Here is a 25,879-nt window from a genome sequence, read left to right as displayed (position 1 = left end):
TAGTAAGCCAGTCAGGACAATAAAGGAGCACTTCGGCGCTCATTAGCTCCACAGGAGTATGAACTACTCGCGCATGTCCACGACCGTTGCCCACCAGACTTACCTGAGCCTGCTTTTGCCCAATCTAGACGCTATATTCTTGGCTCGGCGGGCGGAGAGCCGGAAAAGCCTATGTCGCAGAAGAAACGAAAATGTCTTAACCTTCTTCTGGGCGTAGTTCACAAGCACGTTTCAGATCAACAGACAGTGTTGGAGCCGCCAAAAGCGGCAATTCTGGAGGTTGGGGAGGTAAATAGCCCCTTGCCGCACCTCGAACGTCATCATCGCGGTTTGTGCCCATGTACCTGGAAGTAGTGTCGCTGAAATGCGCCCAAAAAGGACGCGGTTTGGTGACGCAAGTTGTGGCCCCTGACCATTCTCTCGCATACGTCTCCGAGACCCCACATCTCCTACCCTCGCCTTCACTCCTCTTCTCTCTAGCCCCAGCACTCCCTTGTATTCTTACTTTCTTGGCACCATCTGTTAAGGACTTCGCTGTACACAACACACATCCGCTAACAAGGGCGTTTAACACCACGCTCAGCGCAAGCTGAGGGCGGCGATGGCACCCAACCCCGCGGACCAGGCGCGACTGCCGCCCCAGGAACAAGAGCCGATGACTCCCACGAACGCCCCAGGAGCTAGAGAAGCGCTCCTCCGGCAGGCCCCACGCGCGGGTCTTGCCGAATTACTGTTGCCACGACGCGCACAGCAACCCGACGACTCTCCATTCGGCTCCACGAACAGCGACAATGCCCACACCGACACCGACCAGCCAGATGCTGTAATGGGAGACGCAGCAGACGAAACCGAGACCGACGAGCCGGACGACCTGCCCGAGACTCAAGGCCCAGCAGTAACGGTTGCCCACGCGGCAGAGAGACTTATCGCCAACCAGATGGAAGCACAACAGGCAAAGCTGGCCGTCTTCCGCGCATTCTGCACCGCCTTCGACAAGACGGCTGCCCAGTTCAACTCGGGCCACGAGCTCAGCTTCGCGAAGGAATTCTCGCGCGGCTTCATTAGCTACTGGGACGACGCGCTCAACGGCGCCCCACACGCGCCGGTCAGAATGTCAACAACCGCCACGGCAGAGACGGGACCGCACCGACCTACGCCGCTATGGCCCAGAAGGGGATGGCACAGACAAGGGCTCCCCTGCCGGCACGCCTCGGCCCGAAGCCCCGGAAGGCGCCTCCGGTCCAGCCGCCTAAAGATGACCTGCGTGTCTTCGTGCGGCTCGACGACAAGTCCCCAGCATGGGGCTATCAGGGGCATGCCATCAGAGCTCACGTAGCTAAGACTCTCAACCTAGGGACAGAACGCATGCCACAGATCGCCCGGGTTAAGACTGGATGGGCTATACGGGCCTCAGACCGGGAGGCGAGGACCTGCTTGTGGAACGGCAGGACGACTGGGCGGCCCGCCTCGGGGCCGTGGCGGTTGAAGGCTTCCAGAAGTGGCACACGTACGCTGTGGCCGACTGCCCCAGGCAGCTCACGGATATCTGGGGGGCCGCCGTGGACTATGACCAAGCTATCAAAGAAGAGATCAAGCTCCAGACAGGTGCCGAACCAATTGATGTGCACATTGCTAAGAGATACTCCGAAAGCTCCGACCAGCCCACTGTGACAATGATTGTGTCCTTTCAGGCGGCGATACAGAGGAGATGGCGGCTCTTCGGCACCAGCCGACTAGCCCGACTGATCGCCAAGACCGCCCGGCCCGCGCAGTGCGACACCTGTTGGGATTATCACTCCCGCTACGCCTGCGACCGAAAACAAGCCTGCCGACGATGCGGCGGGAAAGACCATCGCGATAACGACTGCAAGCAGCCGGAGAGGTGCGCGAACTGTTCCGGCCCTTCCCGGCAGACCATAGGAGTGCCCTGCCAGACCTAGGCGCTCTCACGGCCAACTCGTGCGGCTCTCCAAGATCGAGAAGTACGCCGTAAGGAAGATCGGCTCTCAGCTATACCGGCAAGCCAATATGGAGCTCGAACGGGCCACGGCGACCGCCTCCCCAACCCTCCCAAGGACCGACCCCATCGCCCTGCATGAGAGCTGCCGAGGCCCGCCTAGGCAAGCAACAGGACCAGCAGCAGCAACAGCAGCAGCAACAGCAGCAGCAATGTCGACCCCAGCGGCTGTCCCCACCAGCGCGCAGGCGCCAGACTCACAACGCTCCCTCCACAACAGGAAGACAGATCCGAGTCTCCTATGAAGAGGCGCCGACGAAACGTATCCCTGGACCCCTATGAACAATAGGCCCCAACACTAACAACTCGCGACAGGAGGACGATCCGAGTTCTCCAGGCCAACGTGGCCAAAATAGGGGCCTATCATAGCATAGCCCTACGACTAGCGGAAGCGAAAACTACGACGTCGTGCTCATCCAGGAACCGAACGTTTGGATAGAAAAGAAGGCGGAGCCTGCAGGACCCAGACGCACCGCTCCTTCCACGCATTCGCCCCAGAACGCGCCTGGGAACCGGATCAGGCCCGAGTGATCTCGTATGTCCGGAACCACCCAGATATACGGGCAGAGCAACTCTGCCCCGCCCTACGCGTGATATCCTGTGGCTCGGGTAAACAGCACCCTTATTATCAACTTCTATCGACACGCGAAGACACCCGAGCCACTCGACTACCTCCTCCACCAGCAGGACGTCCCCGAGAGATGCCTCATCGCGGGCGACTTCAACGCCTGTCATTTCTCCTGGCAGCCTGGAGCCCGGAGTGCGAGGAACGGAAGGACATCGCCCAGTGGGCGGCCGACAAGGGGCTCGGACTGCTCACCACGCCAGGCGAGGCCACACACGCCCGCGGAAATACCATTGATCTAGCCTTTGCCAATATCCCCTCTGCGGACGCGCTTATCGAAGAGCACCTTCATACCGGCTCGGACCATTACACGATCAGCATTACGCTCCCGGCGGATTCCCCAAGGACGATAGCTAGACCAAGGGTAAGCTCCGAGGAAGAAATGAAGCGATTCGAGGAACTTGTGCGGGCTGGGGCCACAGCACTACCCCGGCTGGCCGTTGAGCCCAGAGGCCTGGAGGCTGGCCGAGGCGCTGTCTCGCCTACTCAAGAGGCGGCCGACGCAGCGGGCCGACGGCCCAGGAAGAACGCGAGAGGCACCCCATGGTGGAACGATCAGTGCGCCGGTGCAGCGGCCGAACTAAGAGCTATGCGGCGGATCTACCCCACAGGGCACGGCAGAGAGGTCCAGACTGCCCGGCGGGAGCTGCGCCGGGCGGTACGGCGGGCTAAGAGACATTTCTGGCAGACTGTTCTAGAAGGCGCCGAGAGCAACCAGGATATCTATAAGATCATGCGGTGGTCGAGGAAACCGAGCCCGTTCCGGGCCCCGCCTATACAGGTAGGCGACCAGGTCTTCGAGACCCAGACGGAAAGGCAAACGCGCTCCGAGTCGAGATCCTAGAAAGGCGCGGGGCCGCGGACGACATCCGGACCCCTGGGCCCCAGAGGTGCTGGCCCCAGGAGGACTCTCGACTGCAGCGTCACGCTCGCGGATGCGGCATGCGCCTGCACCTCTACGGGCAACACCTCCCGGGGATCGACGGCATCACGGTCCGAATGCTGCGTCGCGTCTGGAACCACATCGGCGAGGCGGTGAGGGAACTATATGAAGGCTGCCTACACGTGGGCTACCACCCCGCCTGTTTCCGCGCAGCAGAGGTCGTAATGATCCTAAGCCTGGCAAGAGGGACCTGTCTATTCCGAGAGGCTGGAGGCCGATTTCTCTCTAGCTTGCCTCGGCAAGGGACTCGAACGCCTAATAGCCCGGCGCCTAGCCTGGGCTGCGATCACACAACGAGTCATCCACAGCCAGCATGCGGGTGCCCTGCCCAAACGTTCAGCGCTCGACCTAGCGCTAGCATTGCTCCACGACGCGGAGACGGCCCTCACCGAGGGGAAAGTCGCCACGCTAATCACGATGGATATACAGGGCGCCTTTGACACGGTTCTGCGGAACCGGCTCCTCCTACGCCTACGGGAACAGGGCTGGCCAACAAACCTGGTCCGGTGGGCAGGCTGCTTTATGGAGCAGAGATCGGCCAGAATACGGCTCGAGGATATAACGACGCCGACAACCCCCCTGACGTGCGGGCTGCCACAGGGCTCCCCGGCCTCCCGATTCTCTTCCTCCTCTATACAGTGCCCATCTACTCGACAGGGGAACCGAACTCGCGCTTCGGCTACGCAGATGACGTGGCCACCTGATCCGGGGCCGGTCCCTACAGGAGACGGCCGCCCGGGCCACGCGCGCCGCGGGTGAGCTCATCCAGTGGGGAGCCGATAATGGCGTAGTGTTCGACCCGGGCAAGACAGAAGTCATCCACTTCACGAGACCGAGATACAAAGGGGACCTGCCGTCGGTCTGGCACGGGTCCGTAGAAAGGAGCCACAGCAGGACCTGCGCTGGCTCGGCGTCTGGTACGACAGAAAGCTCTCATTCCGCACGCATGTGGAGAAGTGGGCCGCGAAGGCGATGACGGCCGCAGGGTTCCTCCAGAACCTCTCAAACACCCGGCGCGGAATCCCTCCCCGGTCGACACGGCATGCGGTCACGGCCTGCGTCCTCCCGATCCTTTATACGGCGCCCATGTATGGTACCCGGGGCGCTTCGGCCTGTGTGGGGACTGCCCGCTTAGTTCCGTCGCGGATCACCTACCTGAAGAATAGGATCCAGCTGACCTTAAACGTCGCAATGCGCGCTATCGCGCCCGTCTGGTGTACCATGCCGATTGTGGCCCTCCACCGAGAGACCGGCATCCCCCCTGCCACGCTGCTCCTCGCAGACGCCCAGAGACGCGCCGCGGTCCGTCTACGCTCCCTAGATGAGCGGCACCCTTGACCCCCGTATGAGCATCCTCCCAACGCCTGGCCGGGAGCTAATGAAGAGGCACGGTATGCGGGCCCCTCGCGCGGCAGAAGCAGCACGCCTCGAGACTCCTGCGTCTTCACCAAATGACGGCCCATGCTCCGAGGCCCCGACTTCTCCCCCCAGCACCCCCTCAGCCCGACCCGACAGGGGGCGTAGACAAAACGCAGGCGGCTCGAGACTTCCACTCGTGGCTCCGGGTATGCCCTGAAGATACCCTCATCGTCTACACTGACGGCTCGCAGAGCGAAGACGGCGCCTGCGGGTATGGGTACTCAGTGTGGCTAGGCCCTAGCGAAGTGACCTACGGCAGCGGTCGGGTCCTACTCGCTGAGGTCTACGACGCAGAGGTGGAAGGCGCCCTCGAGGGCTTCGAGCGGCACTCACGTGGTCCCCAGAACCCCGGACCAGCAGTGGCCGATAGTCGTCTGCCTTGATAACACTGCGGCTATAAGAGCCGAGGCAGCCCATCGATCTCGTCGCAAGCGGCTGCGGAGAAGTTCGCTGAGGCCGCGGCTCGACACGGAGATGTCAGCACGCGTTGGTGCCCCGGCCATACGGGGATCGCCGGCAACGAGCGGGCCGACCAGCTAGCAAAGGAGGGCTGCCGGGCCGAGGTCCGGACAGATCGCCGACCTACGCGAACATCAAGAGACAGGCCAAGGCTGCGGCCAGGCGCGACTTCCAGGACTGGTGGGCCGCGGGGCCCGAGCAGCTACAAGAGCCTAGAGCTCAAGGCCTCGCTCAGGTGCCCCCGGGCTGCACACCAAACGAGAGCACCTCCATCACCTGCTCGCTGCGAGGAGCGGGCACGGGGACTTCGCCGACTACCACGAGGTTTAACCACGAAGAGGCCCGGATCGAATGCTCTTGCGGGAGGAAAATCACCGACACACCCCTTCTACTGCCGGAAGGTAGGTACTCGACACCGCCTAAGGCTAGCCCCCACGGCGGGCAAGGCTATCAACCAGGCACTAGGAAGGGGATTTGACCGGTTCCTCGGGCTAGTAACGGAGGCAGAATTCTTTGATCGGATCTGCCACCGCCACTAGCTCGAGGCAACCCTCCAACCTAATATGTACAACTCTCTCTTTTCTATGTTTTCTGCCCGTAGGCTCCCTGTGGGCCTACGGCCCAGCTGACTGCGTGGGCTTTCTCAGTCACCCGGCTCTGACCGAAGACTGACTAATATTACGGCTTCGCCGCCGTGCCCGAACCCGCTGACGGGGAAGGGACCTGAGAATCCGAGCGGCCACAGAGTCCAGAATTGCTAGATAGGGAGTAAGTAAGGAACGCGCGACGGGTCTCCGACGAGCATCCCCATCTTGTACTATACCTAGCCTAGCACGTCTTTTGCCCTTATAGGGATGTCCCAGACGGTAATCAATACTACTACTACTCTTCTCTCTAGCTCTACTTTAAAGTACTTCTGCACTATCCCGCTTCATCGCGCTCCAACCGAGCTGCTGCCACGAGACCCTCCACTACGCCCACCTTCGGGGTTTCCCCCCTCCATATGCCTCTAAACGCAGCCATCTCAAGAAGAGGGCGTAGTGCCTGGTACAACGCAAAAATCTGGCAGAAAAAGTGCTAAGAGAGGTGGAAGCACACTGTGGCTGCGGCATAGCAGCTCGTAGAACGAAGACGTCAGGTCATTGCTGTGTACATATTGCAACCATCTCGAGAATGTCGGGTGAAGCAGAAGCGCGATTCGGCCAGCAGTGCAATTTCATGGTTAACTAATCCTTTCTGGGCTGTGGCGGCAGCCATCCGAGAACAGGTGGTAGGATTGATGACCTGCAGCAAAAGATGCAGGACGCTGCTGACCAACGATCTCCATGTGCAGGGCACCCTTCTTGAACGAATCATCACCTATGCATGGCCTAAACCAGGACCCCTTAATCGTTCTATGCGCGATATTTATCTTCCATGTGTCTAGCCGTATTAGGCAAGGGCGCCTCACACCTAGCGGTAACTTAGCTATGCGCGTTTCCCCTCTGGAAATGGCGCTGTCGTAAGTCACGATTGGTGAGGCGCACTACACTATCGACAAACATGTCTGACATAACATAGAGGTGTCGCGAAGCCAGATACTTAGTGTCATCTGAATCATTAGACAGTAGCTCCAACTTTTCGTAACATAAGGCAAAGGCAATTGGCATCCAGAAAGTGAGGTTATCGCGAGATTTAATTACTATAACTAGTAACTTAGTAGTATTGATTACCGTTTGGGACATCTCCAAAAAAGCAAAAAGACGTGCTAGGCTAGAGAAGACTAGATACATAAGGGCTTAAGGTGTTACGCATTAATGTATTGAAATGTCAGTAGCTTTTACGTCTAGGCCCTATAGGAGAAATCCTCCGGGTGAAATACACATACATACATACTAGATACATAAAGTAACTTATCCTGAGTATCCGTACCTGGGGTTGCCTCGAGCTAGTGGCGGTGTGTCACACACAATACGAGTCAGGGGTAAGCTTACAAGTGGGGGTCTAAAGACCCCCCGCCCTTGGGCTAATGATCGGCTGCAGTGAGATCGTGCTCGAACTACCCCTGCCAATTAGTTTGGGCCGCCACGACATGACGGGGACAAAGACGAGACAAGGCAAGACAAAATGTGGCGCGACGTGACGAAAGCGACCCACCTGCGCGCCATCGAGGTCGGCATGACGTCTGCGATGTTGTGTTGCAGCACGTCGGTGCTGTAGTGACCCAAACACCAAACCTTGTTCCCCTCTACTCCGAGCTCATGCAGACCAGGGCAACCATATGTACATACATATAAGGTTATTCTCAGCAAGCTGAGAGCGCGGGCGGAAGGATAAGGGCAGGCACAATTGAGTCCAAACGATGATGCATGTTTTCTATCTATCTGTGCGACATTGAGGGGGTATTTATACGAACAGATACCAATCTGGGACCCGTGGTGGCCCTGAATCAGTGCCAATTCCCGTGCATCCCGATTAGGGCAATGTTCCTCTACTGTATCGATACCTGACTCAAGTCCTTGTGTCTGACCTGCCTCTTTCACCGGAGTTTATACGTGTGCGGATTAGACTGTCAGTCTGCTCCCTCTGACAGTTATACATACATAAATACAAGATATATATGCATGTACGTATGCACAAACATGCCTCGGGGCCGGCACGTTAAACCTTGCCATGGACAGCACGTGGCGATCGCGGCCCTGACCACCATCTCGCCGTGACGCCTAAGCCATGTTGTCTTGATACCTCAGGGTCTGACCTCGACTGGCCCCAGGCACGATAGGCGTACCTTACATAAGGAGGCGGTTCCTTTCCACGGGCCCCTACTGCGCTTGGCAGCAAAGACAATGCCCCGTCGAATGCTGATACGAATGGCTTGTCAGAGGTGCCGCAAGAAACGAGCAAAGGTCAGTCGATAGCCCACCCGAAGCCAAAGCCCAAAGAGCCCCAGTCGTCTGTCTCATCCCATATCCTGCCTAGCTGGATACTTTCACTGATTGGTTTCTCGCTCTCTAGTGTGATGATGGCCAGGCACCGTGCAAAAGATGCGACGAGGCCGGAGAAGGACGCGTATACGACCACCCGCGACGCAAGTCCAAAGACGATCTACGGGCCGAGATCGATAGTCTACGGCGGTACAACGAGGAGCATGACCGACTACTCCGCGCAATATGTTCAATCAACGACGTCGAAGTCAGCAATGCCTTTATACAAGACTTGGTCGAGGGACCAAGTCTCACAAGCCATTCTGCAGGAGCTGGCGCACCTGAACGGTGAAAACGGGCGTGGCTCGTCAGGTGGAGGTGAACAGGAATCATCGGCGGGCTCTTCCAGCTCCATTCTCGACGAAGCCGTCTGCCCGCACTGCCTGAGCCGACTGCCGTCGCCCACCATGCACCGTTCTGCCTCGGGCTCGAGCGACCTCAGCACACTGACCGAGGCTCCCAAGGCGACTTCGACACCGGCCCTGGCGGCTCCTGTTTCCCCGTCATTGCCCTTTGACGATGCATCACACGCGCAAACCGACAGGTGGACGTGCGCTGGGTGTACGGTGGCTTCGGTTCGGCAGATCCTCGACGCCCTCCTCACCTGGGACTACCTCCCCTTCTGCCTCATGTGCAAGGACCCCTTCTGCCTCATGTGCAAGGACCCCTTCTTCCGAGACTATTGCAGCGGCTCGAGCCGGTACTGCTCCTCTGCCCTGGTAAACGCGCTCATCGCGCTGGCAACCCGGGTGGTCCACGAGATCAGCGACGAAGCGGAGAGCCCGGGGCCTGGCTTCAAGTGCGGAAGCAAACCACTTTCGACAAGGCCGAGGCCATTATCCGCAGAACCGGCCCCTCGGCCAACCTCCCAGATATACAGGCCATCGGGATTCTCTCGCTCTACCAGATTACCTGCGGGCGCGAGGCCGAAGCTCAAGCGCTTGCCGACTCCTTTGCCGCTAGGATAGTCAATCTTTGTCCTCAAGAGCCCCTGATGGGCTCCGAGGCCGAGAAATATGCCAAAGTTTGGGCTACTTCGTACCGCGGCGCCGTGTCCCTGATTCGGTCTGTAAACCGCTTGCAGCCCCTGTTCCCGACTCCTCCGAAGCATAAACTGATGGGATTCCGCACACAGCATACTTCGTCTCACGACGGGCCAAGTCTTCACCATGTCTACGAGTTGCAAGCTACAAGACGACTCAATATTTCTAGACCAATCCGCCTGCAGTGCCGAGTACCTGTTTGGCGGCCAGTGCGGCAGCGGAACTACACCAGGTGAATGCATCAAGTTAGGTATACCCAGGAATTGTATCCAATCAGGAGTCGCACCGTAACACGGCTGCAGACCCTGCCCTGAAAGCACGCGGCTCGCAACTGCGCAATCTACAGCTCATTCCAGCAAGAGTCTTCCAGCTCACGGAATGGGTGTACAAGCTCCTCTCATCAGCAACCCATACCCCAAACGGACGATTCGATACAGCCGAGGTCATGGCAGTGTATACCGAGTGTCTCGATTGGTACGAAGGATTCTTCTCCTACCCAAAACCGGCGGCAGTGACACCCTTTGTACTCTTTATCCAGTATGTACACAGACACAAGAACCCGGCTCACAGGACTCGGGAGGGGCCGAGAGACACAGAGGGAGAAGAGACAGCATCATCCGGCTGACTGCCCGCATGTAGCATGTACTATCAGTTCTGCCTACTCTGCCTGTTCCGCCCTCTCGCCAACCTTGTCCTGGCTGATTCCGACGTCCGACCCCGCGAAATCTGTCTCCAGGCTGCGGACTCTATCCTCACCCTGTCGCAGTCCTACAGCAGGCTCTTCACCTTAGACGCGTCTCCCATTCGTCCCCTATTTTGTTTGTGCCTCTGCCCTTGCATGGCTTACAATTGAGTCAACATGCAACTCTGTGGCCTTGGCTGGCTCGCAACCTTTCCAACCAAGAAAGTTGTCCTTGGCGACCATCTCGGATGTTTCAAGCGTGGACGGGTTTAGCACCTATCAAGACGTGTCCCCCTCCCCGACTGCCGCCAAAGCGCCCATAATGGCCCACGCGAGCCAATTGCTGGCAGAGATGAGCTCCAACCGTCGAATGGCCTCATCCATAGAGAAGATGCTTCGAGGATATCTTACCGAGTTATGGTGATGCAGAGTAGACTCGACAGAGTCTTGTTGTACCGGTAACTTAACGGGTTCTCGCATCGGCCGGGGTCTTTTGCGGGCGCGCTTCAGTACAAGTAGCAAGGCAATCGCCTCACCGGGTTCGAACGCCGTTGGACAAGGCAGCCACAGTGCTTTTGCTCTCTTGCCAAACGCCGAATCTTGATAATTACCCACCCATTGCGTAAGTCTTCAATATGCATACACATATTTTCTAGTCCTGTTTTACGCGTTTGACTGTACTATGCCATGCACTGTCCGAATCCACCCTTCTCTTCGATGAATCGACGGAAATATTATCAGGGCTCGGGAGCTCAACCGCTTCCCCCCCGTTTTCCTGTTGCCTCTGATCTGGGCTGGTGGCTTGAATGTCCAAAGAAACTGAATCGACGCTAGGAGATCGCCTTGATGTCCCAAGGCTTGATGACCCAAGCCAGTGCCTGTGACCTCGCAACCTCCTTAGCCAAGAATTTTCTTCCCCTTCGCAATTGTCAGGTATCTCTGAGCATTTTTGAGCCATTCCCTGCAGTTCGTCGAAGCTAGTGGTAGCAGTGAACGAGCGATCGCCATGTATCTTCAACACTCGTGGAAACCGTAGAGTATAGTACCGTGCATTTGCGGGCTTGTCGAAGCCAGATCCCACGAGTTCTACTATAAATGGATGCTGAAATAACGCCTTTGGGCGTGGTCCACGGTCGGGTCCAAGACCACGTCAAAATTTGGCGTGGACTCAATGAAGGGTATTTGTGTGAAATATCCATGTCGGTTGAGATATTGCATATGGTCTTTCGGGATGCCATGTTTGTCGATGATGTCGATGATGCGAAGTCTTGGCTTAGAATTATAACGGCAGACCTCATCTTTATTTTCCATGCATCCGATAAAAAACGACGTCCACCAGAGCTTGCCAATTCCAATCTCTTGTTCGTCCTCCGCGCTATGGTTGCCACCGACAATAGTGAAGTCGGCAGAGTCACCGAGGCCTGGAATGTAGTCTTTCTTGAGTTTGATGGATGACTTGTCGCAATCGGAGGTGAAGTAAGGGTCGTTGCAACCTTTCAGCACCAGTCCCTCCCACCGTTGTGTAATGGCTCGTGCGAATAGTTCAGTGAGCCGCTCAGCAGCATTGGCTGAGGAGAATGCAACCACTTCGCGGAACCCGACCTCGGCAAGACCAGGGATCCGGCGAACCAGAGACCGAAGTAGTCGTCGCCGCTTAGCATGGCTTTTTCTAGCGCAGACCGTGTCGTCCAGCAACAGAAGATCGTAGAACATAATCATGAGATGTTCATTCATATTGAATGGGGGGGGTCTTGGGCCGCTCCAAGGAGCCGTCCTGATCGTCTGACGTGTTTACGAATTTTGTGGAAGGGCTCGATTACCCTACTGTCGTCGTTCCATACCAGCAGCTCGCCCTCCAGTATGCATTGTTTCTTGATCCTGCAGCCTGCCGTGTCAAGGTCGAGGCTTTCTCGTAACGCGCGATGAAGGCCAATGCGGTCGATGGTAGAGTCCCTCCCACTCTTGGAGAATATTTTGATGCAGGCTCCGGGTTTGCTTAAGTCAACATGAAGTTGACAGTATTCTCCATCGTATTTCCGCTCCACGCTCATTAGTCTTGAGCCAGCCAAGTGGCAGCAATGCTTGATGCTCCTTGCTTTCGCATAAGCTGGCCGTTCAATCATGACTCCAACCTGCGGCTGTAGGACTTTCCTCAACTCTTCCCAGGGATTTACCACGGCCTGTAGGGGTGTATTCCGGATCTCAAGTCCCCCCTAGGATACTTACGGCAACTTGGATTGAATTCTGAAAACGGAGGAGATTCCACAAAAACGGATGAAATCTGCCCATCGCCAGTCTTTCTGGGACAGAGGCCGGATTGTAGTTTTTGGATAGCATGCGAACCAGCCATTTGGCCTCAAAGCTGTTCAATCTTCGGAACAAACTGACGAGCAGATCGTCCGAGCTGCTGCAGGGTTGACGGTATTTCCGCTCAGTTTCTTCTCGCAGATCAGCGGACGAGAAAGGTGAGAAGGCTGCAATCCGATCGAGCACATCGTCAAGTTCTTGCAGAGTCACTTTCGGACCCATCCTTGGTTCGCAGTCCGTTATAGCCATAACGCGCTCAACACAAGTGGCGAAGTCCGGGCTGTTCCTGGTTTGCCATATCTGTAGCTCCTTCATTCGGGACGATCCAAGACATTGTGCTTGTTGGACAATCCTTTCGAGCTGAATTTTTGACAAGCCGAAAACTCGGTCCGGCCTGCGTTCGGGAAAGAGGCATGACAAGAATGCCACGGCTTCTGACCCTAGACGTGGGATGGCTGTATCATGTTTGTCGAACCAGCCAACAAGACTGCGCACATCGAAGTCCTGGGTCTTCTGAATACTGAAAGACCTCGTGTGATTTCTTTCGAGTTCACTGAGGAGTTCACATAAGAGATGCAACGGAAATGGCATATTGGCTGAATATTTGTAGTCCAGGGCTGTTCAACCAGAGGATGGCGAATGTATGACGGAATGAGTCTTAGCACAAGCTCTGGGATGAGCGGAGGGAGTCGTAATCCAACTTATAAACGATGTCCTCCCTGCTCCATTTCCACTGAATCTATGGCCCTCGAGGCGAACTCAGACTTGTAGCATGCGGGTGGGTTGCTCCGTCTAATGACGACGTCGTGAATCTCGTCGCTGCGGCTGACAGCCCTTGCGACATAAGTACCCATTCTGCCTTGCCAAGTTATTTGTCGTGACTGGATTCGGCACCTCTAGTTCGAAGGTTAGGTGGGACTACTGACCTCGCAACGCAATAGCCATGAACGGCAAAACATGTTCACGGCTGGACGCTCGAATGCGACCTCCTTGGCATCCTGTGCCAACCCAAAACGGCTTCACGGCAACCGGCGCATGTATATTGTCACTTGATCTCTGCCCCAGCGCTATTTCCAGAAAGTAGTATCCCACTCGTATCTGCAACAAATGCTGCGTCTCGTTGCAAACCGTACAGTACGACTAGGCTCTAGCAGACTATTGTGATCCGTTGTACTCATACTTGACAAACCCGCCAATCCCTACACGCCTGATAGGGGTTGCAGAGCATCTCAAACATCTCGTCGTAACCGATGAGGAGATTCATTTCCCTCAGCATATCCTGCCCCTCGAAGGCTTCGGTCTCGTCATTCCATTGCAGCGTTATGGGAAAGTGGCTGCCGCCGTTAATCTCGACTTCAAGAAAAGAACGTCCGTCATCAGCGCAAAATGTACTCCTTCCAGCGTGGTATCGGCCCCGATTGTTTCAGACCTCCAGAGCCCTCCGGCCCTCCACCATGCTCTCTTGGGCCTTTCAACGTATACTCATGGCGGGCACTCCTTGGTTATTTCGAGCCAGACCCGTGAGAGCTTGACTTTGTTCACTGTTTTCGCGGCTCCGCTCGCCCCTCTGGGCAAGTCTTCCGATGCCTTCCACCGCTTCGGCGACGCGCGCGTGGTTCGTCATCCAGCGCCTGCTCTGCGGGCCCATGAGGTGGCTGGTCTCGCTGCTGCTGCGGGTCCTGTTTGGCATGCCGTTTGCGATCCTTGGTGCTGTGGCACTCCTGACAGACGGGTTTGGTATTGGCAAGTTGAGCTTCTAAGGCGCCGAGACGAGAGCTGATGTCGGCCAGCTGATTTCGAATTTCGCAGTGCTCGTTGTAGCAAAGGTCTCTGATCTTGCGGTCCGTCACAGCAAAGAGGCTGCCACATGTACAAGTAGTGCTCGCAGCGGCAGTTTCATTACAGCCGACATGATCGATTCCACTGTCTGCTGGCATGTGGCAGGATTTAAGTGCCTCGTTCACATAGGTAAGTTCTTCCAATTCGATGTGACCTTCGAAAACGGGATCACAACTGGAGTCGTCGACATTGTATTCGCGAATATATTTCGGCCCGGATTGACCCTCTCCGCCCCAGGCTGACCAGCCGGTGAGTTTGTCGCTATTTGCTTCTTTACTTGCCATGGCGCTGTGGACGGGGAGAGAGTGGAGAAGGATGGAAATACGTGACGAGGATAGTGTAGAGGTAGGATGAGGAGACGAAGACACATGGAGTCGGAATGTATGGTCTTTATAGGCAAACCCTCGCGTAAGGACATCTCGTGATCTTCTCCTACACGGATGTCGTTCCTGTGATGTCGGCGCAATGGAACTTCGCCATGTATGTGGTTAGGGGGCACCTCCGCCTATTTTCGTTCTCCTGCGGGTATGCGAGTCGCTGTGGGCAGCCCCGGAAACGGTGTGATACGAGACGCAAATCCAGAAGCCCAAGCCATTCTCCGTCCGGCGTATCTGGCTACCATCTAGAGGCTAGCTCTAGACCGCGCCGTCACGTCGCAATTCATCGCCGAGCAGACCTTTGAGCTGGCAGCCCTCCACCCGCCGCACTGACTGCTGTCCACGACTGGCTCGCCGCCATACCGCCGTAGGCTCCGCCTAGCAAGCCTCCGGGCCGAGAGATGTACGATGAGGTGACAATGTGCTCCAATCAGAAGCGTCTGCGGCTTTGTGAAGCGGTATCAATCTGACTGATGATGGATCAGTGGATGAAGTCGTTTCCCAGACGTGGCGGCCGGTCTATGGTCCAATGGCCTGCGTGCTCCTCTGCACCCATGCCAGTATCGAGAGATACTTGCCCCGTTAGGGCCAACAGGCGTAATGAAGAGGCGATCATTCAGTGCGAGATAGCACGTATAATGGAACTTGTAAAGGCAAATATTGCTCCCGCTGATCGGTTGGAAAGCTCTATAGCCCCGCCAGGCAGTCATTGTAACGCCTCCCATGTCTCCGCTTGTAGTGGAAACGCAGCTGGGCTCGCGCGAGGTGTCATCGTCGTTCGCCGGTGAATACAACTGCCTGACGCTTGCTGGTTTGTGCGAGGCTGTCGTCCTGTGAGAGCTTTCAAGCTTAGATGGGGTCGTGCCCTCGGGTTGTCAGCCTGAGTATCGACACCGCTTTCGAAGTCGTCGTTATTGTCGTTGTCATTGCCTCATTTTCTGGGAAGCGATACTTCTGGCAGGGGTCGGCCAAGCAGGGGGACTCTGCTCGCAGGGACTTGGCTGGCCGCGGTTGTGATTGTGCCGCCGGTATGAGCCTTTGAACATGTGCCTTTGGACATCTAGTAGCGGCTCTATCCTATGGCGGAATAATGGTGAACTCAAGTGAGTGGTTGGCGGATGATTGGTACTGTAGGACAAAATTACCAGCTGTCGCAAAGAGAAGTTCGGGGAGAAGGCTGGGTACAGAAAACGCGGGTGTCGCTCCTAGACCCTTCCGCTCATCATGGGTGCCTGGATTCCCGTTACCGTACCTGCGGCCGATTCTGGCTTCACAACAGTGCAGCAAGTCCTCGTCTTGGGCGATTGACAGCATCCTAGCTTCTGGCTGCTTGGTAGTACTGAGCTGTAAGGACTGCAACCCTTCTTGGTAAGCAAAATCGTCTTCACTGCAGCCAGAAAGTGAGCTGGCGCCGAGCACCAGGCAGCAGCGGAAGGGTCTAGGAGCGACACCCCGAGTTTCCTCGACCAACCCGTTCCCCGCCACTCGCCTCTACAACAGTTGGTGATCTAGTCATGCCAGTCCTCCGCCAACCTCTTGACTTCACCATCACTCTACCACAGGTTGCAACAATTCTCCGCTCATAATCGGCGTCCCGGTATAACATGGAAATATGTTCTGACGAAGATGGCGCATGGTATGACCAGTGCGTCTTTCTCCCGCCAATCCATCCGAGACTGGCCATGGACGAGCCGGTCCGCTTGGTTGGCAGTCACACCTCGACACGATCTCTGGCCGTGTTCGCGGCCGCCCCTTAGTCTTTGGAGAACCCGCAGGTGGAAGTGGATCGTGATACTGTTGATGAGCGCTGCGGCAGTCCCTGATGTCGCCGTGATCAGCAGGCGATTCGAAAGGCTCCTCCTACTGAACAACTCGACGAATGCCTCGATGATTCGCGACTTGCCAGTCCTGCCCTCGCCACCGACGAACTGGCAGAGTTGGCCGACTTCGCCTCCGTCGTTTTGTCGCATCAAATCGAGCTGGCAGCATATGATTGGGAAAGCGATCGACTGCGTTTTGTTCAGCGTCGGCCGTGTTGCCAACTCTCTGCCCGCCAAGCCTGCATTCCCGCCTCTACGTCGTCTGCGGTCTCGTCGAAGTCCGCCATCGCCATTTCGACATCGACCTCCTCGAAGCCAGCTAAGCCGACCATGACCCTCCGCAACGCAGCACGGCAGTCGCTTTCTCGGACCACGGTTATACTTTGTATGCCTTGGATCATCCTCTCCCTCTCTTTCGAGGCACTCATCTGCTGCGACTTGGTGGCCCTGACCTGATCCTACGGTGGCAGTGCGACCCCGGAAAATACCCGCCCCTACATGCTTATCCGTCTCGCCCCTTGTTCGGGTACTGTACCACGGCGGCCTGCAGCTCGGCCGTCGAGGAAAGCGCTGATCGATGGAACCGATAGAGCTGTTGCATCATCGCCATTGCTCCGGCGACTTGGCCGTCACCTGATTCGAATCCAGTGCACCTCGGACGACGTCGATCAGCTGCGTTGCGTTTCCGATGCTGTTTGGACCGATACGTCGCTGTTGATTCTGCGCCCGCCTCGTCCGTCCCGCCCCTTCCACGTGTGCGACCGTCGGATAGGCATCTCCGGATGAGGATGCCCATTGCTTAGCGTCGCGTTTTGCGTCTTCGGCTGATCGTCGAACCAGCCGCACGATATCGGCACGATGTCGTCGAGACATGATATTCTCGGAGCCAGCGCCTCTCGCGCCCGCGCCCAGATGCTGTTGATGTCGCCCATTTCTTCGCACATGAAAGACTCCCATGGTACAAATAGCACAAAGTGCTGCACGGTTGCCCTTTCAAAGGTCGAAAAAAATTAGCGTCTCCCATGTCCTCCGGCGAAACGGTTTCCGCGCAAACCTCCGATGACACGAGTCCTCGTCGTGGGCAAAGTCTTGCTCAGGTAGCCGTCAAGGCAAACGGTGGCCTGCTTTCCCGGCCGCCTGAGCACCTGAACCCAGCGTCTTCCTGGCGCCCGCCCATCATCGAAAGGCACCTCCCCTAGCCCCACAGCTCCCGTCGTTGCTGTTGCGTTTGAGTCTGACCAGCGATACGTAGTCGTACAGGCATAGGCCTCGCAGGAGATCTCCACGGTGCTGATATGCCTCGACGCGGGAGATCCTGGGGCCTGCTTCTTCGACGACGACCGACTCATCCAGGGGATCATCTGTGACCCATGCGCTACTTGTCGCAGATGCCGCAATCGTCGAAAGACGTGCCAGTACAGCTAGTACCGGTATGTGTTTAGGTACGCCTAGGCGCTGCCATTGGAAAATTCGGCTGGATATCCTAGAAGATGAGCGACGACCTCGACCTGCGACAGGGGACGCTCCGTGAACATACGGTTCGTCACCCTCATCAAGAACTGTATGGTCCGATCCGTGCTCCATGGGGTGTATATTGCATGTCACCATCTCGTCTGCCGGTTCGGTTCGGCCGACGCAAGCACTAGATCAATCGTGCTTTCCGAGTCTTGGCCCTGCCACGTCTTGGTGCCTCGCGGCAGGCTGCAGAGCCCACAGTCATTCATCAGGTCGATGATCGGCTGCGCTTCCCCTTGTCTTCTTGTTGCTACCTCATCGCCTCCCCAGAGCAGATCGTGGCGATTAAAGTCCCCCGCGACGACGTCCAGTTCCACCACCTAGAAGGAAGGTCCAGGCAAGAGCCTGCCAACCACCCCGACGAATGCGGTGAGAAAACCCGGAATAGCTTCGTAGCTGGTCTCCAACATCAACAGCGCCCATTTCATCATTATACGCAGCCGTGACTGTAGGCACAGAGACTTCCTTGATGTGTTCATCGCCGAACATTGACTTGACAGCTCGAGAACGTGGCTTTGTAGTATTTGGTCGCTTTCGAATGCGTTGTGATATCTCCTTGCCAGTAAAGACGCTAGAAAGAAGCAACACAAGGGCGTTATCTTTCCAGGCTATCTGGTTTACCTGATTATCTGGCGTAGGGACCGTTTTCATCGCGCCCCAAGTCCACTGAAGCTTTTCAGCTGTGTCGGTTGTCTTTGCTTCAACTAAGGACTTAGAGATGTGTTGACTTGATATGAGACATGGACCAAGACATGTTTAGGCAGCACTTACAAGTGGTGAGTCACTGGATAGTGGCACGGACGTGCCACTATGTATATATGTATGTTGAGAGCTGTCAGACAGAATTGAATAGAAGTAAGTTCAATCGCAACACAAATCAGCAGGGCCTCATCGCCGTAAAAACGAAGTACGAACCGTTGCATGACTCCCATGTCCATCCAGAATGATAAGCCTGGCCTCAGAGTCGTCGTCAGGTCGCGTCTGAGGCAAATAGACTTCCTCAAGCCATTCGACGGCAATGTGGTTGTCCGTCCATCCATTTGGTGAAGTTATGTAGTTCCAATCCGCAAATTCTCGAAACTCGTCCTTAAACCACTGTGCCTGGAGATCTTTGCCCTTAAATATGATGCCAGGAGTCAAGGCGCGCCCGTCAGCGGTGATGGCCTCTATAAAAGTGGTCCAGCTGCGGGACTGGGGTCCCTTGAGAAGAGTCTTCCGTTTAGGGTCCGAACTTCCAACCACCAGACTGTCCAGACCTAGCAAAGAAATTGTATTAGCTTATATCGCCTATGGAGAGTTGATTGCATACCAAAACCCGACATAATCCCCCCTTCATCAACATTCACCGTGTTCTCCGGCTTGATCCACCCGTACTCCTTCTCCCTGACGTCAAAGTACCAGTGCACTGCTTTGGGAGTAAATGAGTCGAATCTGTTGGCTTCCTGACGCCTACCGACCTTGCTTCTAAGTTCCAGATGGCGTTGAATGAACTTTTCTTCCCAATGACGTCCCAATCTTGAGTCGCAGCCTTGCTGTTTCAGAACGGCAACAACGCAGGCGCGGATTTGACTCTGGGACGGAGCGTAACCCAGAGATTCTTGGCGAAGAGTCCATGCAACCAAGTTGGCCTCCTGGTCTCTGGATAGGAGTTTTCCAGGTTGTTCCTGGTCGGTTAATGCCGACTGACCTCGCATTCTGCTGGAAATAGTACTCTGGGGTATGCCCCATTTCTGAGAAGCCTGGCGCTGCGACAGACCGTTATCAGTGACATCGAGGATTGCCTCGGCCATCACGTTCTCTGTATAGATCGAACGAGGCCTTTTTGGAGCCATTTGTGACAGGTGGTGGAGGATGAGCAATAGTGGAAAGCAAAGGAGGCAGGAGGAGATTAGGGGTCGAAATTGCCATTTTGCGATGCCGGAGTGTCACGGGCCACGACACCTGTGGTAATCAGCTGACCTCACAAAAATGTAAGTTCAGTCATTTCTATACCCGCTACAGGTGACTGTTCGTCAAAAGCTTTAAAATTGAGTAGATTCTGTATAAGTGAAGTTGGTACAATTTGTATGGAGCGGCAACATTTTTGCGGAGCATAAGGGGTTGAGCAGAAGGGGGTAAGCATGGTACTAGTGGATTTCCTTCAGACTGAAAAATGGCACTTCTTTCCCGTTCGGGCTGTAGCCAAGGCGCGATGGCTTTGGATCCTTGCTTAGCGCAACAATCCCTGCAATCTGACTGTCCGAACCTGACTGTCGGAGCCATCCCGCAAGCAAGAGGTCGCGGTGATGATACTTGCAGTGCAGAAAATGTAGACCAGTGTGGCGGGGCATCGGCCAAGGGATGTCGAGGATTTTCCGGTGATCTGCCGGGCCACGGTTACTTCGTAACCTCGATTTAACAAGCCTGTCTTAACTGAACTCTTCTTGCCAGGGAGCAGAGAGCCTAACAGGAGCCCGCTACCCGCTCTCGCATTAAGCACGTCGTGCTGTAGAGCCGTCGTCGTCAGAGTATCATGCTTACCCCCCGTTTGCTCACCCCTCCCCTTATGCTCAGCCAAATGACACCGGCCTCACCAAAAAATCCGAATTTTGAACTGCTTGGATTTCAACTAAAAACGGAGATAAAAATATAAAAGCTACATTATTTGAAAGAGAATCGAACACACTAATTTGTTCTTGGACTTTTTATGACGCGACCCTGTCGCGTGGTGCGCTGGGGAGGCCCAGGTACCTTGACTTCAATCACCGAAGCTGTCTCCGTCTCCGACTCCGCCTCATCCTCTGACGAGTCGCAATCCACCACAACAGCCTTCTTTGGACTCCCAATTTCGGAAACAATCTCATCAGCCAGCCACCAGAGCTTCGGCGAGACGCACGAAGCGTCTATTTGGGTTAAGGATGGCTTTTCTCTTTCTTCCTCTCTTCAGCCTGTCCACTTCCTCCTCCAGCCTAGCAATTTTACCATTTTGCACGCCCACACAATGTTACAACATCGCATTAGCGCAACATCAAAGGTGAAGCTTTTTCGCGATCAGAGACGGCCCGACATCGTCAACCTGCCCCTGTGAGACATTGTCGGAATTGGATGTTTCATTCATCGCAGCCTATTACTTCGGTCCCTATCCACAGTCATCTACCAAGGGCCCATCATCCCCCCTCCGCCCTCCCCCACGCATAGCATTGCGGCACCGATATTCCAGGCGAGTGAGTGATGCTCGCGCACCGTCCTGGTCGGCATAATGTGAAGGCGTTGGTCGTGGCTCGATTGTTGTCCCCGCCCATCCCTCAGACACGGCGCTTCTTTCTCTTCTTCTTGCCTCTCATCTCGGCGCGACGAACGTTGCCCTTGCTATCCATCATGCCGTCCTGGGCATCGTTGGGTGCGCCCAAACTGCCGTCGGCTGCCTGCATCCTGACGCTGCTGCTCCCCTCGGACGCGGCAAGGGCGCCGCTGGCGAGGCAAGCCGCGAGAATGGCTGCAAAGGCCTTCATCGTGTGAAGTTAGGAGGACTCGATGAAGATGGTACAAAGACGATTGAAAGGATTATACTGGGTTTGGGTGATTGGGAGGCACAAGAGAGGGCCTGGAGCCGAGATTTATAGTCGCGAGGTGCTCATCATCTTGGGCCAAGGGCATCGACTTTTTACTGCCGGCCATGTCATAATGACAGACCAAGCTGGCTTCAGACATGTTCTCGGTCGCTGATGAATCCTAGACGGCGACTTGAGGTTGTCGCACCTCGGTGATTGTCCTGAAGCTAGCTACGAATATCCTTATAAGTATTCCGTACAGAGGTCTAAGGGGAAAGTGGTAGGGTGGTAGGTAAAAAGGGCTAAAGGGGTATAAGTAATGAAAATAAAGGGGTAAATTAAGGATAAATATTATAAAAATATTACTTTTTTAGGTGATCCCGGCCTTCCTTCTGCTCATTCCCTCCCTGTAGCTCAACGATCTTTTAGATATGCGTTAGAATACGCTCAATCCATCGTTGAATTTGCTCTTGAGGCAGCCCCCCTTTCCATGCTGCATTCCACGCTAAAATAGCTCATAGACAAGCGGCACAAGAAGAGGAGGCACAGAGTCAGGAATAAGGAGGTTCGCGACGAAGCTGGCCATATACGCCGCTGGCTTCGCAAGGTACGCTTCAACGTCAGGATTAGCATCACAGAGGCGAAAATTCGAGACATCAGAGGTCTCTGGGCCAAGGGCGACAAGCGCGCACACCTCAATTGCAATGAGTGGATGTGCGCAAGCTACAGGATTCTCCGCGAGCTACACAACCGCGGCGTAGGGAAAAGCAAGGCGATCATGTGGCCGGAGCCGAATTAGTGGTGATGGAGGCAAATAAGCGTACTATTTGCCGTCAGACGCTTTCCTTGGAAGCTGACGGCATCGAGATGCAATGAAGAGGAATCATAAGACGCGCTCGAGGCTGGGAAGGAAGAAGAAATCGATTAGAGCTCAATTCGATGCCAAAACACCAAAAACACCTCAAAGGCAGTATGGTGATGCATTTGCATTGCTATGACTAGCTTGCAATAAAGCGAACATGTGTTGCACTTATCGCGGGAAGAGAGTTACTTTTAAGTTCTAGCAAAATGGCGGGGCTCTTATGTACTTCTTTTTTTTCAGGTCAACGAGCTTTTTCTAGGTCAACCGCCCCCCAGTGGGGATTGGCCGACTTTGAGGCCTCCCTAGTAAGTGGGTCGTGGCACGAGTAATGCATTAGTGCCACGACGCAAACAATGGTCAATGCTCTCGACCGAGTTCAGGTACTTGGCCATGCCCACACATTTTCCTCCCACATTTCAAGCCAAGACCATAATCTGCTATTGTAATCCGTGTTCGATGGAACAGAGCTTAGGTGGGGGCCTGACAAACGACTTCGACTTTCCGTTTCACTTCGACTCAAAAAGTTTCGGGGTTCGCAACTATATAGAGAGAGGGCATACGTGGCGCAAGTGCCAGCTTGAATGAAGTAATGCTTCTATCCTTATTTGTCTATGCAACATCTTATAGACCGGTCTTTTCCTCCGCTCTCAGCCGCCTCTCTCAATACTTTCAATCTTTTGCGTGAAGGTGACATGATACGGCTCCGTGAACAATACTCCCGTGCCAGGATTAGTGAAAATCAGAGGCGTAACGTTTCGGACATTCATACGCCTCACGGTCGCCGTCCCCGCACTCAAAAACCTTTTGCACACGCTTGGCAGCCAGATTGCTCTGGCCTGGGCGTCACTCCATAGACCCAGAAGAAGCCAGTTTGCACGAGGGATGTATCGTCCCATCCTGTATAGCAGTTCGCAGCCCCGAGATAGTGATTCTTCATGAGGGCCGGGTAGCGTATTGTCGAGAAGCAAACTCGCCACAGCAGTATGGCAGGCATGAAGGAGCCAATACTCGTGTTGCATCCCGAACGATGTGCGATAGTTCCATATAGTTGAAATGATACCCTCGCTGTGCGACTGGGAGAGAAACCGAGCTGTCTTCCCACCCCCAAATTCCAAGAAAGACAGGCCCGTGAATGGCTCAAGGAGCTTGATAGAGACAACATGGTAGGACGCCCTGCTAGCAGTTAGTGTACTCTTCTTTGTCGCAATGCCGTTGCACCAGGCAAAAGTAGAATGCACACTCCAACAGGTGCGCTGATGCATTGGCTGATATGTCGTCTGTGTCGCTGCTCTGGTTGCAACTTTCTTCCAGTCATATCTTTCGTCCTGGACTATAGTTGTCGACCAGGGATTCTGGGCCTCGAGATAACGGCTTTCTCCAAACGAACATATATGTATGGCATGGGCGTACACAAGCAAACGGTGGACTCACATCAAGCATACCCAAGCTGGTACAACGGATGTTTGACCCTGAAACCGTTGCGATTTTGACTCCTTCCATTGTAGCAAACGACGATATAATATCTTTGCACCAAGATAATCTGGTACTGGACTTAAACGGTTGTCTTTGATAGCAGGCAGAATCTCGCGCGCTAACCAACTAAGCTCATGCTCGGCCTCAAGGGCGTCGTTATAGTACGACAGCTGTGGCTGTGTCGAAATCGGGTGAGGGATCCACAGCGCATCGATCATTTCTCCTTTTTTTGACAACGGGACTTCATCTCGAATGCTGTTGATCCAAGGGATCCGAGAGGGAGGCGTCGCAGGAGCCACGATTAGCTCCATCTTACTGCGGTGCGGCAAGTGTCATTAAAATTACCCGGCGCTTGGAACTCTTCAATTGGCAATTTACACGTCCAAGTAATGGAATCCGTTGGAAATGAAGGCAATTGCTTGTTGAAGTTTGTTTGCTCTCGGACTTCCGTAGTTGTCGTACGACAAAGGGACATCAAGAATCTCCGAGGTTGACCGTAAAGTGTACAGGGTGTCGAAAAACAAGCTGACCCCCCTGAGCGGGTCGCCAAAGGCTTGCTCATAAATTGACATTATGGCAATTCCTTGCAGCAAGGGTAATTGCGCTGCATGATCTTGCGACGCAAAGAGTCGGAAAGCCTCGTCCGCGAAATCCCGATGGGTTGGAGGCTCGTCAAAGTCGGTACTCTTAAAAAAATCCTAAAGAGAGGCGTGTCAATGTTACGTCTGTTTGATGTCAAGGTATGATTCACTGTTGTTGTTGAACCACATACCATAGAGACTGCTAGCATTGAGTTGATCAAAAAGTCTGAACAGAACTGTGCCTCAGCTTCCCTCGGCGCGCTTGAAGTGGCATCCCGCTCTGCATACAAAGTGTCCAGAAGCAGCTCGCGATGCAATATCGTCGCAAGGGTGCTGTCCCAAGTCCAGAACATTGTGAAAAGATAGGTGAGCAGACTATCGTCATTGCTGATGTTCGTCCATCGAGAGAGGGGCAGTTTGACCAGTGGGGCAAAAGAAGGACGGCAGTTGGGCATAGACTTGAACATGCTTTCATTCATTGCCGATGCGTGAAGCCCGTCTTGTCTTGACTCCAGTTGAGGGATGATTTGTAGGTAACCGACAGCATGGGTATCCCATATTGGAACTGCTGAGCTTTGACTTGCTCTCATATGTTCTGCCGACTCCACAGCACTCTGCTTTGTGGTGTCACGCATTGCGTCAAAAGATTGCCTGATATCTTCAATCGCAACCTGTAACTCTTCGAGGTGTTGCCGCATGTTGGCTTCAGGAGGCGATATGTACATTTCACCTTTGCCGTACTGCACGAACGACATGACGGGCTTCGACCGTCGCACTGCACTTTGTTAGCATGTCGTCTGTTCATGACGCCCTTCTGGGGTTAGTGTCGACCTTGGCCTTCCGCTTCCGACATCCTATTGAGGATGACTTAGATATTTCTCCCCAGAGGTGCGATGAATGGCTTACTCTCGCAGGCCAACTTTACCTGCTGACGCTTCTGCCTTGCAAATATTTCAGATGGCTCAGTCGAAGCTGGGTTCAACGGTGCTTTGGGTAGAAGCTGCCTGCTGGGCAAATTCGACCTTGAGCGTCCATTTGGACGATGCATTGTAGTTGAAGTGAAAAGGCAGATCAGTAATGGGCGTTTTCTGACTTCTTTCTAGATTATGACATCAAGTGGATGTCACAGGTCTGGTTTTGGTGGGCGGTCAGAGGATTACCCGCAGATTACCGCCGATTACCCGTTGCCCTTGACATCACCTCTGCCGGGTTGATGTCATCTTCGGAGCGCCATAAAGCGCGAAAGCCGGGACCGACGACGAGAAAAACTGTTCGACTGGATAGCCTGTGTTCGTGCGATCAGAATGCACCCTGTCTAAGGTCCTACATCCTGTCGGTTGCGAGGTCGCGGTGATTTGAAGCATTTTCTAGCCTTGACGCACTGGAGCTACAGCGGCGATAGCGAGATACACCCTATCTACAGG

The 25,879-nt window shown here is 54.9% G+C and overlaps 6 protein-coding genes across 6 annotated transcripts; 2 read left to right on the top strand and 4 right to left on the bottom strand.

Annotated features, from left to right (window-relative positions):
- Window positions 1-601: 601 nt before the first annotated feature.
- Window positions 602-1,940, top strand: HRG_00805 (Ribonuclease H-like protein; the record flags this gene model as incomplete). Its single annotated transcript, XM_044859276.1, has 3 exons — window positions 602-1,105; window positions 1,171-1,383; window positions 1,449-1,940. The coding sequence occupies 3 exons, from the start codon at window positions 602-604 to the stop codon at window positions 1,938-1,940; spliced, it is 1,209 nt and encodes a 402-aa protein (XP_044725676.1).
- Window positions 1,941-8,833: 6,893 nt separating this feature from the next.
- HRG_00804 (putative nitrate assimilation regulatory protein nirA) lies at window positions 8,834-10,322 on the top strand (the record flags this gene model as incomplete). The annotated part of the gene is made up of 5 exons (XM_044859275.1): window positions 8,834-9,225; window positions 9,273-9,491; window positions 9,562-9,701; window positions 9,772-9,943; window positions 10,109-10,322. 5 exons carry the CDS (start codon window positions 8,834-8,836, stop codon window positions 10,320-10,322), a joined length of 1,137 nt encoding a protein of 378 aa, XP_044725675.1.
- Window positions 10,323-11,240: 918 nt separating this feature from the next.
- HRG_00803 (ATP dependent DNA ligase domain-containing protein) lies at window positions 11,241-11,885 on the bottom strand (the record flags this gene model as incomplete). The annotated part of the gene is made up of 1 exon (XM_044859274.1): window positions 11,241-11,885. One exon carries the CDS (start codon window positions 11,883-11,885, stop codon window positions 11,241-11,243), a length of 645 nt encoding a protein of 214 aa, XP_044725674.1.
- Window positions 11,886-17,162: 5,277 nt separating this feature from the next.
- On the bottom strand, window positions 17,163-19,737 carry HRG_00802 (DDE superfamily endonuclease domain-containing protein; the record flags this gene model as incomplete). Its single annotated transcript, XM_044859273.1, has 7 exons — window positions 17,163-17,484; window positions 17,549-17,582; window positions 17,753-17,855; window positions 18,925-19,265; window positions 19,319-19,414; window positions 19,463-19,647; window positions 19,697-19,737. The coding sequence occupies 7 exons, from the start codon at window positions 19,735-19,737 to the stop codon at window positions 17,163-17,165; spliced, it is 1,122 nt and encodes a 373-aa protein (XP_044725673.1).
- Window positions 19,738-21,293: 1,556 nt separating this feature from the next.
- On the bottom strand, window positions 21,294-21,500 carry HRG_00801 (uncharacterized protein; the record flags this gene model as incomplete). Its single annotated transcript, XM_044859272.1, has 1 exon — window positions 21,294-21,500. The coding sequence occupies one exon, from the start codon at window positions 21,498-21,500 to the stop codon at window positions 21,294-21,296; it is 207 nt and encodes a 68-aa protein (XP_044725672.1).
- Window positions 21,501-24,248: 2,748 nt separating this feature from the next.
- HRG_00800 (fungal specific transcription factor domain-containing protein) lies at window positions 24,249-24,808 on the bottom strand (the record flags this gene model as incomplete). Its single annotated transcript, XM_044859271.1, has 2 exons — window positions 24,249-24,572; window positions 24,647-24,808. 2 exons carry the CDS (start codon window positions 24,806-24,808, stop codon window positions 24,249-24,251), a joined length of 486 nt encoding a protein of 161 aa, XP_044725671.1.
- Between the last annotated feature and the right edge of the window lie 1,071 nt (window positions 24,809-25,879).

This window comes from Hirsutella rhossiliensis (assembly GCF_020360975.1).
Source record: "Hirsutella rhossiliensis strain HR02 chromosome Unknown scaffold00001, whole genome shotgun sequence".
Classification (NCBI taxonomy): Eukaryota; Fungi; Ascomycota; class Sordariomycetes; order Hypocreales; family Ophiocordycipitaceae; genus Hirsutella; species Hirsutella rhossiliensis.
Note: the sequence above shows the minus strand (reverse complement) of the source record. Positions and strands in the feature narration are given on the sequence as shown.